Source organism: Leptodactylus fuscus, chromosome 1 (assembly GCF_031893055.1).
Source record: "Leptodactylus fuscus isolate aLepFus1 chromosome 1, aLepFus1.hap2, whole genome shotgun sequence".
Lineage (NCBI taxonomy): Eukaryota > Metazoa > Chordata > Amphibia > Anura > Leptodactylidae > Leptodactylus > Leptodactylus fuscus.
The window spans coordinates 125,507,887-125,520,734 of NC_134265.1; the positions used below are offsets into that span (position 1 = coordinate 125,507,887).

The following is a 12,848-nucleotide window of genomic DNA, read 5'->3' on the forward strand; positions in this document are numbered from 1 at the left end:
GTAATGTTTGTGTTTGACATACTATAGAATCCTCATAGGACATAAGGCTGAGCGGAGAATTTAGGATACCACCTTGTGTCAACATTGGCCTTCATGTAAGAAAGCGACCTCAGAGAAAGTGGCCTTGTTGGGCAATGGTGACAATTACAAATCCACTGTTTTCACTTTTCTGACACAGATTAGCAGGACGATATAGAGTTAAGGCCTGGCTTGCCTGAGCCTACATGTTTGTTTCATTTGAGAAAGATAGACAGAATACTATTAGGATGCCCTCATTTACATTGGACTGTTGTTGACTGATCCCACAAAAGTGTTGGGCTCAGTCAATGTTAAAGTACTGTAATGTATACGCCAAGTTAAAGAGTAAGGCTCCATTCAGATCAAGATTTTACATCCATTTAGCAGGTCCATTTAAAGGAAGCAAAAACAGACGCAAATGGATCTAAATGGATGGTTATCCATTTACAAAGACAATAATGTAAAAAAACCTGATCCGTTTCTGTCCACTTTTTTTGCGGGACACAAAACTATGGTATGCTACGCTTTTGTGTCTTTCAAAAACAAAATGGTCAGAAACAATCAATTTTTTTTAAACAGTGATGTCTACGTAAGAACATGGCTGTCTGTTTGAATCTGACTTTGTCCATGTAGAAATACATGATCTGAATGGAGTGTAAGTAAACCCTTTTTTATTTTAATTTCAGAAATCAATAGTCTATGTCAAGGTTACAAACTTTGTAATGTATTTGAAGAATATTCCTAGTTAGGGCGGGTTCACACCAGCGCCCGATCTCCGTTTTGCAGGTTCCTGCCTGCCAGTGTCCTGCCCGAGAAACTGGACAGGAGACGGAAACCGACAGGCCCGTGAGCGTCTTCTGCTCTCTGCAGCAAAACCGGATATTTGTAACCGGATACAAAGTCGGACATACAGGACTTTGTTTCCGGTTTAAAAAAAGCAGTTTCACCGCAGAAAGCAGAAGACGCTCACCGGTGGACACTGAATGCCGGGTTTCCGTCTTCTGCCAACAGAAAACGGAAACCTGCAAAACGGAGATCAGGCGCTGGTGTGAACCCGCCCTTATGGACTTATTTCCCTCCCCTGCCACTGATCAAATACATAAATAGAAGTCTATTAGCTTATAACTGCAGGCAGTAGAAGTCTATGAAGGAGAAGGGAGGATGAGAACAAGTTAAAAGAGGGTTCTAGAGGGCAGAGAGACAATGAGGCCCAGCTATAGTTTCCAGCAAGTGTTTTATCTCACAACACAGCTGGAGCTTGGGTTATTGCTCGGCTTTGTTCTCTGTTGGTCTGGTCCTTCTGTATACAGACTTTCATGTATGGAACTGATTCATAATTCAGAGATAGTGATCAGAGCAGGGGCAGGATGAGGGAAATAAATGAAAAAAGATTTTTCTTTAATAAATATATTACAAAAATTCTTACCATGTACTATTGACTTACTGTATGAAGTAAAAAGTTTATAACCTTTTAAACTGTATTGAACATTTTGCACTAGTCAGACAGGGGCAAGTATCATTTAAAGGGGGTTAACAAGTTATAGCATTGATAATCTATCCTTAGAATAATTACCCAGCATGCAACATCCATACAAGTGTGGCTCTGCCTGCACTGCCGCTCAGCCTATTCAAGATAACTACCATGGTGGAGCAGCAGTACAGGCATAGCTACACCTGATGGATATGTTAGTACAGGCACATCTACACTTGTATTGTCACCGTTCATACAACATCCATCAGTCATACACTGAAGGTCCATCCTAAAGATATTTTGGAAAACCCCTTTAAATTGTCATGACAGCTGGTTGACAGTTGCTGTACTGTACAAGCGGTGACGCCACTTCTATATGATTCTCACATTACACTGCATCGCTCTCTGTGAAGCGCACCCTGCAGGCAGATGCTGGGTGTATGACTCCTGCTTCTTGTTGTGGTGCTGATGAGAAGTTCCTTGAAAAGTAACAGGATGTGCCAGTTGTTTCGGGCTGAACATTCCAAGTACCCACATTTCCAGCTCTTCTTTACTAACATAGACAGAACATGACGAGGTGCGAAGCGATGTTTCTGCTGGTCTCTCTTGTTTCCAACCACCACAATAAGAGGGGTTTTGCTGGTGCTGCAGGATGCCAAACACAAACACTGGTGTGAAATTATTTCTCATAAGCAAAGACAATACAGAAGACAGACAGTGGACCCAAGTACAAATGCCTCTTAAAAAGGCACTAACTTGTCAGACTACCACCATGTGTCTTCCTTCTAACTAACTTGCAGTTCACGCCTTGCTTGTTGTGAAGTCTTGTACATAGATACATTAGATAAGCAAGGTGTCTTCACAATGAGTGGAGGGGGAGAATCTGGTCTCATAAGGGTAAGTTCACACGATGTAACCTCGAGCGTGATCTGGCACGTATACACCTGCCGGCAGATGACGCGCTCAAAATGCTCCCATTGATTTCAATGGGAGTTAGGAGCGTATACGCCACGTTATTTTGCGCCCGTGATTTTGCAGCCGCTCGTGTATACGTGCCAGATCATGCTCAACGTTACATCATGTGAACTTCCCTTACAATGTGAATTCAGATGGGAGGGGCCAATTCTCTTCGCAGCCCTCCAGACACATCTTCAAACTGGTGAAACTGAACTTTCTGCAACATCTCACATCTTACAATGTACGTAAAATCTACTTATGTACTTCTATTTACTTCTGAAGCTTATGTGAATACAGATTGGATATTATTCAAAGACACCAAGCAGCTTTCCGGACTGTGCTACTTTCCTTTGTCAGGGTTCTTATAGGCTGCATTATGCCTGCATGTATTTGCGCTGTATTTGCAGGTCAGTGTTCCCATATCATGCTCACTTAAGCTATTCTTTGCTATTGTATAGCTATTCCTGATAGAATTACATGTACATAAACCAGTATTAGTAGTAATAGTTAGGGGAGAGAGGCAGACTGCTCTTTAGTATATACACCTACAGTCTCAGAGACAAATGTAAAATGTGCTGTGTCCATAATGTGATTATTTTCAGCAGAAAAACTAATGGGGCACCACATATAAAGGCTTATATAGTCATAGAACAGACTGCCCAGCAAGACCTTGCACATATATCAATTTTTCTTGAAAATTCAGCTACCCTGAGAAACCCACTCAAAGTGGTCCACAATGTCACATATACATGTGAGAGTATTGGATTTCTGAAGTGGGTGATCTCTAGAAACCACTAGTATGCAAAATGAATGGGCCATATAGACAAATCAATCCCTGTTAGCCCTCTAATCGCTCAAATGAATGGTAATCTTCTCAAGATACCTTCAAAAATATATCATTTGTAAGGCCAATTTCTTTGCCAGAAACAAAATATTGCAAAGTTGAGCGCATTTTGCATCTGACCAGGGTTACTTTTATGATAAATTTCCCTCCACAAAGACTAGAAGGCAGACAAATGTGAACAGACCATTAGAACAGGGGTGGGCAATTAATTTTCCCATGGGGCCGTATAAGAAATTGAAACTATGCTAGAGGGCAGCGCCACGGCAAATTTAGCTCCACCCACTTCTATGTTGACTCCGCCCATTCCCAATCATCTTTCCATGCCCCCCCACACAATATAATCCTCCTACAGTCACCCGTACATTATATGTCCCCACATTATAATGTCCCCTCCAACAGCCCCACAGTATTAAGTCCCTCACCTGGTGCCTCAGTATAAACTGGGGGAAACTAGAGGGGACACGAAACTGGAGCAGCTGGAGGGGGACATTAAACAGTGGGGTAGTTGGAGGGGGGCAATAAATTGACAGCTGGAGTGGGACATGAAACTGAGGGCAACTAGAGGGGGATATTAAAATCGGGAAGCTGGAAGCAGACATTAAACCGTAGGGGTAGCTGGAGGGTGACATTAAACTGGGGGCAACTAGAGGCAGACAGGTCCCCCTCCACCTACCTCCATGGTTTAATGTCCCCCCAGCCTAAGTGCCCTCTTCATCTACCACCAGTTTCATGTCCCCCCCCCTCCATTTCTCCCTCAGTTTCATATCCCCCTTTATTTTCCCCATTTCATGTCCCCCCCCCCTCCATCTCTCCCCCAGTTTCATGTCCCCCCCTCCATCTGCCATCTCTGCCCTAGTATAACATTCCGCTTCCATCTCTGCCCCTAGGTTACTGAGACACACACACAGATAGACAGACACATATAGACACACTCACACATATATAGACAAACAGACAGACACACATATAGACAGGCACACATACGGACAGGCACACATACGGACAGGCACACATACGGACAGACACACATAAGGACAGACACATAGACAGACACACATATAGACAGGCACACATATAGACAGACACACATATAGACAGGCACACATATAGACAGGCACACACCCTCTCTCTCTCCCTCCTGCAGCTCACCTTACATCTCTCAGTACTTTATGACACGCTCCACATCTCCATCTTCGGCCGGCACTAAGACACGCCCCCTAGTCAAAGCTGTGCGGGCCGGACTGAATAAGTCAGAGGGCCGGATATGGCCTGGGGGCCGGACTTTGCCCAGGTCTGCATTAGAATATGACATCAGGCTTCAAGTGTTCAGAGGAACGCCCATTCCTGGTCAACTCATAGATTGTAAGCTCTTGCGAGCAGGGTCCTCAGTCCCATTGTGTGAAATGATTTTCTTTGTAATGTATCTTTCTGTCTGTATTTGAACCCTACAAATTGTACAGTGCTGCGGAATATGTTGGCACTATATAAATAAAATGTATTATTATTATTATTATAACTCACAAATGAGCAGATGCAGTATAAAAGATTCTGGATTGTTAGAAACACATTGCCCTCTGTAAATAGGAATATGCTGTTGCTGTTGACATTCAATGAGATTTCTCCCATGTGCTTTGCATTGGCCAGTGTAAAAGGCAGATTGTGATCAATGTATTATATTGTTGTTCGCAGCTTCTCTTCCTGAGTATCGAGCAATGCAAAAGTATTCTGAACTATGTGCGGATTATCTTCATTAAACAATTTATCACCCTGAACTTTATCTGTTTATCATAATCCGAAATCAAAACTAATAGATGTTCGGACCCTGTCCTGTCATTAAGGCCCCATGCACATGGCTAAATATTGTCTGGAAAATCATGCATTTCCCGGACTGAATTTGTTCCAGAGATCCAGACACCTTGTAGTATAGTGATCTATGATGCTAGTAGTCCCTGCCTCCTCTTGGCTCCACATACTGTATTTAGAATGGATTTTTGGGACAATATTTTCCATATGTACATGGGGGTATTCTAGATTCAGAATTTTGATGATCAATCCTCAGAATAGGTCATCAATATTGAATCAGTGGAGGTCTGACTCTTGGCGTACGCGTAGATATAGACATAAACAGCTGTTTAAAGGGACTGCCGGGTTGTACGAGTGTTGCATACTGTTCGGCATGCGGTCTGCATAGCAGCAGCTATAGATTGCATGCTTGTAAACAATGAAGAGCATACAATGTGAGCACGGATGCTGTGGACTCTTCAAGAGAAGAGCTGTTCATTTGGGGTGCTGAGAGTTGAATCAATACTGATCTGATATTGTTTTTATAGAAATTCACAGACCCCAGAGTATAATAATTGGAGACCGAGGGGGAAAACCAACATAAAAACCACTGTTACTTACCTATCCCCCATCTCCGCTGCAGTCCTCAGTGGTGTAGGCCACCTTCAATGATGTCCGGGACGTCAGATAACCCGGGACGCAGGCCTGGGTCATGTGACGTCAGGGAAGTCAGAGAAGTGGGCTCGAAGCCTGTCTAGACCCCGGAGAGGTAAGTAACCCTGTTTTTTTCATGTTCTCTTACCTCTGCCGGGCCTCCGATCATTATACTGGGGCCCTGCCAGTATCGGTAAGTAAATAGGGCCCGTAACAACCTATTAAGAAAAAAAAAAACACAGCGGTAGCGGCTGTTGTCGAGCCCCTAATGTCCCAGGCCCTGTGACAGCTGCTACTGCTGCTACCCCAATAGTTACGCCCCTGGTTCGTAATATGGGACCATGAAATATTTTAGTAATATTTTTAGTTTTACATATCAGCTGATTCAAGTGCACCACCACTACTCCATCCACAGAGACCATAAGGCGGGGTGCCTAACTTTCTATTCTAGGTCTTAGAGGTGGTACCTACATGTATAAGTCATTTATGGCATATTATGTGGGTATGCCATAAATAGCTGAAACTAGAAAATCCTGTTAAGTCCTTCTCCTGAAAGTTTATCTCCACCTGCTACACATAGTGCTAAGTCTACATTCTAGTGTGGTTCAGACCAGTGAATGGAATCTGTTCTCAAGGTTCATTTTGAGGATTTTTACAGTGCATCTTTCAAGGGAAGATCTGAGGATGGGCATCCAAAAGCAGTAATTCTAGCTATGAGCATGACATAATGTAATAGAGTAATTGTTGATACCCTCCCCTGTTGCTTTGCTTTTGAATAGGGTTGTCCTGTCTGAACATATGTTTCCGTCCTGTTGTTCTATATAGTAAATATCAGTGGGTTCAATGTAATTCTGCGCTTACATACATTAAAGGAAACTTGTAAGGGGACAAAGATTTCCTCAGCAAAAGCTGTTGTCAGAGAAGAGAACAGCTGGACAAGTGGCGATTCCTTTAACATCACTGTACAATACACGATGGCCTTAAATATGGGACCATGAAAAATTTAATCGTAATAATTTTCACTAGAAAATTTGAGTAAAGCTCATTCAAGTGGTCATTATATACATTGGGAATTGCATATAAAACAATTCCTGGACACAAGCAAATCAGGAATATCTTGTGGATATACTCCTTGTTTTAGCAAAAAATTGTAAAAAAAAAATCCTCAAAACTGCTTTATATGAACCCGGCCTTACTGCTCTTTCAGCTTTTATGAGCAGGAGACATGTGATTCACTGTGTATTCCAGATAGCCATAGGCCACAATGACAATGTGCAGTTTACATCTATATATACACCCATATTTTCCACTGACACGATTTGTCATAAATGTTGCTCATTGTATTGTAATGAGAATCTGACCTGTCTATGATTTGCTGCCTTAACTGCTTCACATGGTGGAAACTCTCAGGGTTACAGATATCAAAGACCAGAATGAAAACTCTGCTGTTCCGGAGACCTCGAAATCGCGGATCTAACCACTCCTGGAAAAGAGATAAGTAGGAAAAATAAATATTAGAGCTGAAGGTATTTTCTTCCTCCATGGTAAGATACAGTGACAGCCTGTTGTGTATATTTCCATACTCCATTAAAATGTATTGACTGTCAAATATTTCCACATGGCCTCTCTGCTTCTCCCCTGATGGGCTCTTATTTATGAAAAACTAGGTTGTACCTAAATGTGCAGTAATTTCATATGACATACCTCACGAGAAATAGTCCTACATACGTTGCTAAATTGTATATGAATGGTATATTTTATATTTTGTAGTGTATTTTTTTATGCATGAAGTGATGTTTGCATATCCTTAATAACACAACTGTAATAATACTTGTGATAAGATTAGGGGAAGACATGTTCATGTAATTGTCAGAAAGAATGCACTGTATGGACAATTTTAGGATTGAGTTGAAGTCTGGCAGTTCTCACCTGTCCTGCAGAGCCTGGGTATCTGAGCAGGTTGGGTAAATCCAGGATTTGGAGCTCATACATCCTCTCGCTCAGCACAGCAGAGGCTCGGTACAGCTGTCTGCTCTCTGTTGGAGTGTATTCGTCCCTGAACTCCTGGGCTACAAACTGCCGGATGATGGCGGTTTTCCCTACTCCAGGTGCCCCCAGTACTGCCACCTGCACTGTCTGCACCATCTGATCTTTCATTTACATACACATTTCCATCAGAAATCCCCTCACGCCATAGGCCGCTATTACCTTAGCATCATGAAGATAAGTGGCATTCTCATTCTGAGATCTGAAATGGTAAAGTGCAAAATGACACAAAGATCCACGTGGGACAAAAAATGACTATATGGAATACAAAATATTGCAACATACAAAAGCCTATTGTTTGGTCTATTGTTCTATGTCAGGCTGGAAAAAGGTGGGCTGTACAGAGGTTACTGACAGTGACTAACCCCATGATCACTGCTGTATGTCACCTATATCCTTAACCAGATGTAGTCACATAGGGATTGTGAGAAACCACCACACATACAACTATAGCGAGAACACAAGGCAGCATGGAAGACTATAGAGAGTCATATAGAGAGAACACAAGCAGCATGGCAGACTATAGAGAGTCATATAGAAAGAACACAAGCAGCATGGAAGACTATAGAGAGTCATATAGAGAGAACACAAGCAGCATGGAAGACTATAGAGAGAACACAAGCAGCATGGAAGACTATAGAGAGTCATATAGAGAGAACACAAGCAGCATGGAAGACTATAGAGAGAACACAAGCAGCATGGAAGACTATAGAGAGTCATATAGAGAGAACACAAGCAGCATGGAAGACTATAGAGAGAACACAAGCAGCATGGAAGACTATAGAGAGTCATATAGAGAGAACACAAGCAGCATGGAAGACTGTAGAGAGTCATATAGAGAGAACACAAGCAGCAAGGCAGAGGGAAGACTTTACTAAGCTGGCTGCAGACAGGTAAGCAGATTACAGCGCCACCGGGCAAGGTCACCTTCAGGTGAATGGAGGAGATGCTGCAGGTTTTATGTGACATGAGATCAATGACATATCACACAGCACACCATGACCTCACAGCCCTTTCACCCCGGCTGTCCTGTGCACCGGCCGGACTTACCCTTTGCGTCCACTTGCAGCAGAATCTCAGACGCAAGCATTAACCTTCAGCACCATGGACAGCGGCAGCGCATCCAGCCTGTGCCCCCTCCCCCACTGCTACAGCAGCATCAACACCAAGAACACCCCCCTCCCCTTGTCTCTAAACTGCGGCATCTACTGTGGGGTCTCCATACACACCAGCAGTGCTGTGCTCCTGCTCTGCAGAAACTTACAGGCTGCAGCCCCCTCAACTTTCTGAAGAGCTGCCATAGTCCAGGGTTATAGGCACAAGCATGTAGTCTTCAGCACTACCCAATACTAAAAACTATATTAATATGGACATTGCATAATTCTATACTATCATATATACCTACTATCTATTCTCTATCCATATCTAACTAATCTATCTATTCTATCTATCTATCTATCTATCTATCTATCTATCTATCTATCTATCTATCCTGTATCCATATGTATCTAATCTATCTATCTACTATCTATCTATCTATCTATCTATCTATCTATCTATCTATCTATCTATCTATCTATCTATCTATCTATCTGTCTGTCTATCTATCCTCTATCCATATGTATCTAATCTATCTATCTATTTATATCTAATCTATCATCTATCCATATGTATCTAATCTATCTATCTACTATCTATCTATATCTAATCTATCTCTCATCTATCTATCTATCTATCTATCTATCTATCTATCTATATCTAATCTATCTCTCATCTATCTATCTATCTATCTATCTATCTATATCTAATCTATCTATCATCTATCCATATGTCCTGTGAATAAGCACTAAGCTCTATTGCTGGTTGTTGGCTGAATATGCAGCAAAAGTCGCTAATTTATCACAAAGCACTCCAGAATTTCCAATTTTTAACATATATTTTATGCCAGAAACTGATGTAAAATGTGTTGCATCCATTGACTATAGTGACCTATAGACATAAGATTTTGATCAGCTAGAAGGAGCATCTGAAAATATCTGAGAGTATTTCCATTAGCATCCCTGCCACTACAATAACAGACTAAGGCTTCATTCACATCACATTTTTTTACATCCATTTAGCATATGGAAAATAAGAATGTAAATGGAGATCAATGTTTAATTATAAAAAGAACAAAAGCAAAACGGATCAATTTTCTCTCTGCTTATGTCTCTATCAGAAAAAATGGATAGAAATGGATCCTTTTTTTTCTACATTGATCTCATGTAAATGGATGGATACGTGCTTGGATCTGTTTTTTCCATCCGGTATAGATCTGCTAAAGGGATGTAAAAAAAAAAAAGTAGTGTGAATGAATCCTAATCCAAATAATGCGCTTGTACTTTCAACCGTCCGTGGGCATTATTGTTTGTGTTGGATAAAATAACCATAATCACCCATTTTGTACAACACTATCTTATGTCTATGGTTAGCTAATACCTGTTAGTATGGCTAAAACATGGTGGTTTTGCATTTGTCAAGGTATCACATGCTGTAAGAGGGTCTGCCGTTTTCAGTTAATGTACAGTATTTCTTAGCATACATATACAACCTGAGGGCTTTGGTGCCATTAAGTTTAGCGGGCAGCACTTATGGAGGTCTTAGGGCTAGTTCACACGTGGGCAAAGGGGAGTTTTTTGACAGCGGATTTCGCTTCAAAATCAGCCCCTTTACAATGGAGCCCTATGTGAACAGCTAGCTTTTTTTTTCCGCTAGCTTTTTTTTCCACTAGCTTTTTTTTTCTGCTAGTTATTTTTCAGCTAGCAGAAAAAAGAAGCGACATGACCTTTCTTCAGGCTTTTTCCGCCTGAAGAAAGCAATAGAAGTGAATGGGAGGCAAAAACAGCGCAGGTTTTTTTCAGCGCGGTTTTTTTAGCCCATTCACTTCTATGGAAGGGGAAAACAGCCTGGCTTTTTTTGGAAGCGGTTTTTACAAAAAAAAGCTCCAAAAAAAGCCTGGCAATGTCAAAAAAAAGCTTCCTAATTAGGAAGCGGGTTTTTTCAGGACCAAAATAAGCCAGGAGGTTTTTACGTGTGAACTAGCCCTTAGTGTTGATTTGACTCTTTTATATTGTGTCTTAATGCATTCTTTATCCATGAAGGCATAAGGAAACAATACAGCACCGTAAGTCTGCATTATATCCTCGCAGATAGCTGCAGGTCCCACAGAGCAGCCATATGCACTTGCTACATACAGTACTTTCTATTTAATGATGTGTCGACCTGCTCTGACTATTTCTCCAAACAGGGAAAGATTTGCTGGTGTATGTAATAGTGTGGCACAGCAAATGCTGTACATGAGTAAAGCTACATTCACATCTGCTTTGTGGATTCACTTGTTTTGCACCAATGAAATGACCAAAAATTGTTAAAAACAGATTTAGTGTAGTGGACTGTATCCCAAAAGTAGCAGCAACGCTTTTCAGTTTTTTCTGCAGCACTTTACACAGAAAATAAGAAAGGAAATCTCTGTGGACTTTCTGCTTCTATTATACCTATAAGAAATCCGCCAATGTTTTGGTATGTATAATTGACATACTGCGTGTCCACTGTGTGTATTTTTCCATAATGTGTGGATGGGATTTTTTCCTCTGTTCAGAAAGCAGAACCATGAAGGAAGATGGGTTTTACAATATTTGTGTCATTCAGATGTGGATGTTGTGTAACAAATTCAGTAAATAAAGATTTAGATGGTGGCACCTAATGCCCAACATTATAATTCTGGAGGCCCGCTCTTAAGCTGGGTTCACACTAGCGTCGGTGTCCGACGCTAATGTCCGCGTAAGATTTTAGCATCGGACACTAGCTGCGTCCGTTTACAATTTGCATTATTTTAAATGGGATATCATGCAGTGTCCTTTATAGTCTGTGTGTGTCCTGAAGTGTCCGTTTACAAAGATGTCCGATTTTTCAAGCGTAAGATGTAGGATTTAGCTGTCCGCTTGAAAAATCAGACATCTTTGTAAACGGACACCTTATATACATATACATATAGTTGTATGGTACAAATAGCAAGATGTATGTGCACGAAAAACGTGAAATAACTTTTTTTTATTTTTTTTTTTAAGGTAGATAAGAAAACTAAACCAAGCAAACAACTGATCTAATCCAGATTATGTAACGTGCAGAAAACAAGCAGAGGCAGATTTATGTAATACATTGTCATCATGATAAAGGGATGGGCCATTGATGACAAGCCTAAAAGTACATAGCTCGGGGCTGGATGCAGGCAAACACATGTTCATGTGTCAGAATGCTGGAATCATATAGGGTAAAGGAGCAAGAACGAAAGATTATGAATGATAATCTGTTTTCCCTTAGCCCAAACAGCAGCACAACTGAGGTATTCCTGCCCCTATGAGCTGTTAAGACAGGTGGAATATTTAATTACCTAACAGCAATTAACCCCTATAAGAGGTCGGACGACCAACTCCCCCTTGTGTTAGTAACAAGTAAAAGTTTTGACGTATACTTTACAGAAGTAATATGACATAGTACAAAAAAATAGTACAAATACAACATAGGGAGGGAGCCTTGTGCTGCTGTTTGGGCTAAGGGAAAACAGATTATCATTCATAATCTTTTGTTCCCCCTATGCCCAACAGCAGCACAACTGGGGATTTAGCAAGTATCGCTTTACCCTAGGGCGGGTGAACCTGGCAGGCTGATGCCAATACCGAGTGTCCAAATGCTGTGGACTCCATCGTTCGCCACTCAAGTCTATAATGTTTGGCGAAAGTTAGCTGAGAACTCCAAGAAGCCACTGCACATATCTGCTCCAAAGAATGAGAACGTCTCTCGGCCCACGATGTTGCTACCGCTCGGGTAGCGTGGGCACGGATAAGGTCTGGCACTTGGAGATCCTGAGCACGTAGGGAGCAGATAATGGCTTCTCTAATCCATCTTGATAGAGTTGGTTTGGATGCTTTGGTACCTTTAGTGTGGCCAAACACGTTTATCAGCAAATTCTCCGATTTCCGAAAGGACGCAGTCCGCTCTAGATAAATCTGTAAAGCTCTCACCAAGTCCAACTTGTGC

General features: G+C 41.5%; 1 protein-coding gene across 1 annotated transcript; it reads right to left on the reverse strand.

Annotated features, from left to right (window-relative positions):
- Positions 1-1,500: 1,500 nt before the first annotated feature.
- On the reverse strand, positions 1,501-8,905 carry RASL10A (RAS like family 10 member A). Its single transcript, XM_075263004.1, has 4 exons — positions 8,823-8,905; positions 7,656-7,974; positions 7,088-7,209; positions 1,501-2,134 (listed from the first exon to the last, which is right to left on the reverse strand). The coding sequence occupies exons 2-4, from the start codon at positions 7,881-7,883 to the stop codon at positions 1,873-1,875; spliced, it is 612 nt and encodes a 203-aa protein (XP_075119105.1). The 5' UTR covers positions 7,884-7,974; positions 8,823-8,905; the 3' UTR covers positions 1,501-1,872.
- Positions 8,906-12,848: the final 3,943 nt, after the last annotated feature.

What these genes read in the sequence shown, in the direction of transcription:
- RASL10A (XM_075263004.1), bottom strand. Translation starts at nt 7,883, where the DNA reads ATGAAAGATCAGATGGTGCAGACAGTGCAGGTGGCAGTACTGGGGGCA. An exon ending in ACCCAGGCTCTGCAGGACAG is followed by an intron (nt 7,210 to 7,655) that starts GTGAGAACTGCC and finishes TCTCTTTTCCAG; the next exon opens with GAGTGGTTAGATCCGCGATT. An exon ending in AGGCAGCAAATCATAGACAG is followed by an intron (nt 2,135 to 7,087) that starts GTCAGATTCTCA and finishes GGCATCCTGCAG; the next exon opens with CACCAGCAAAACCCCTCTTA.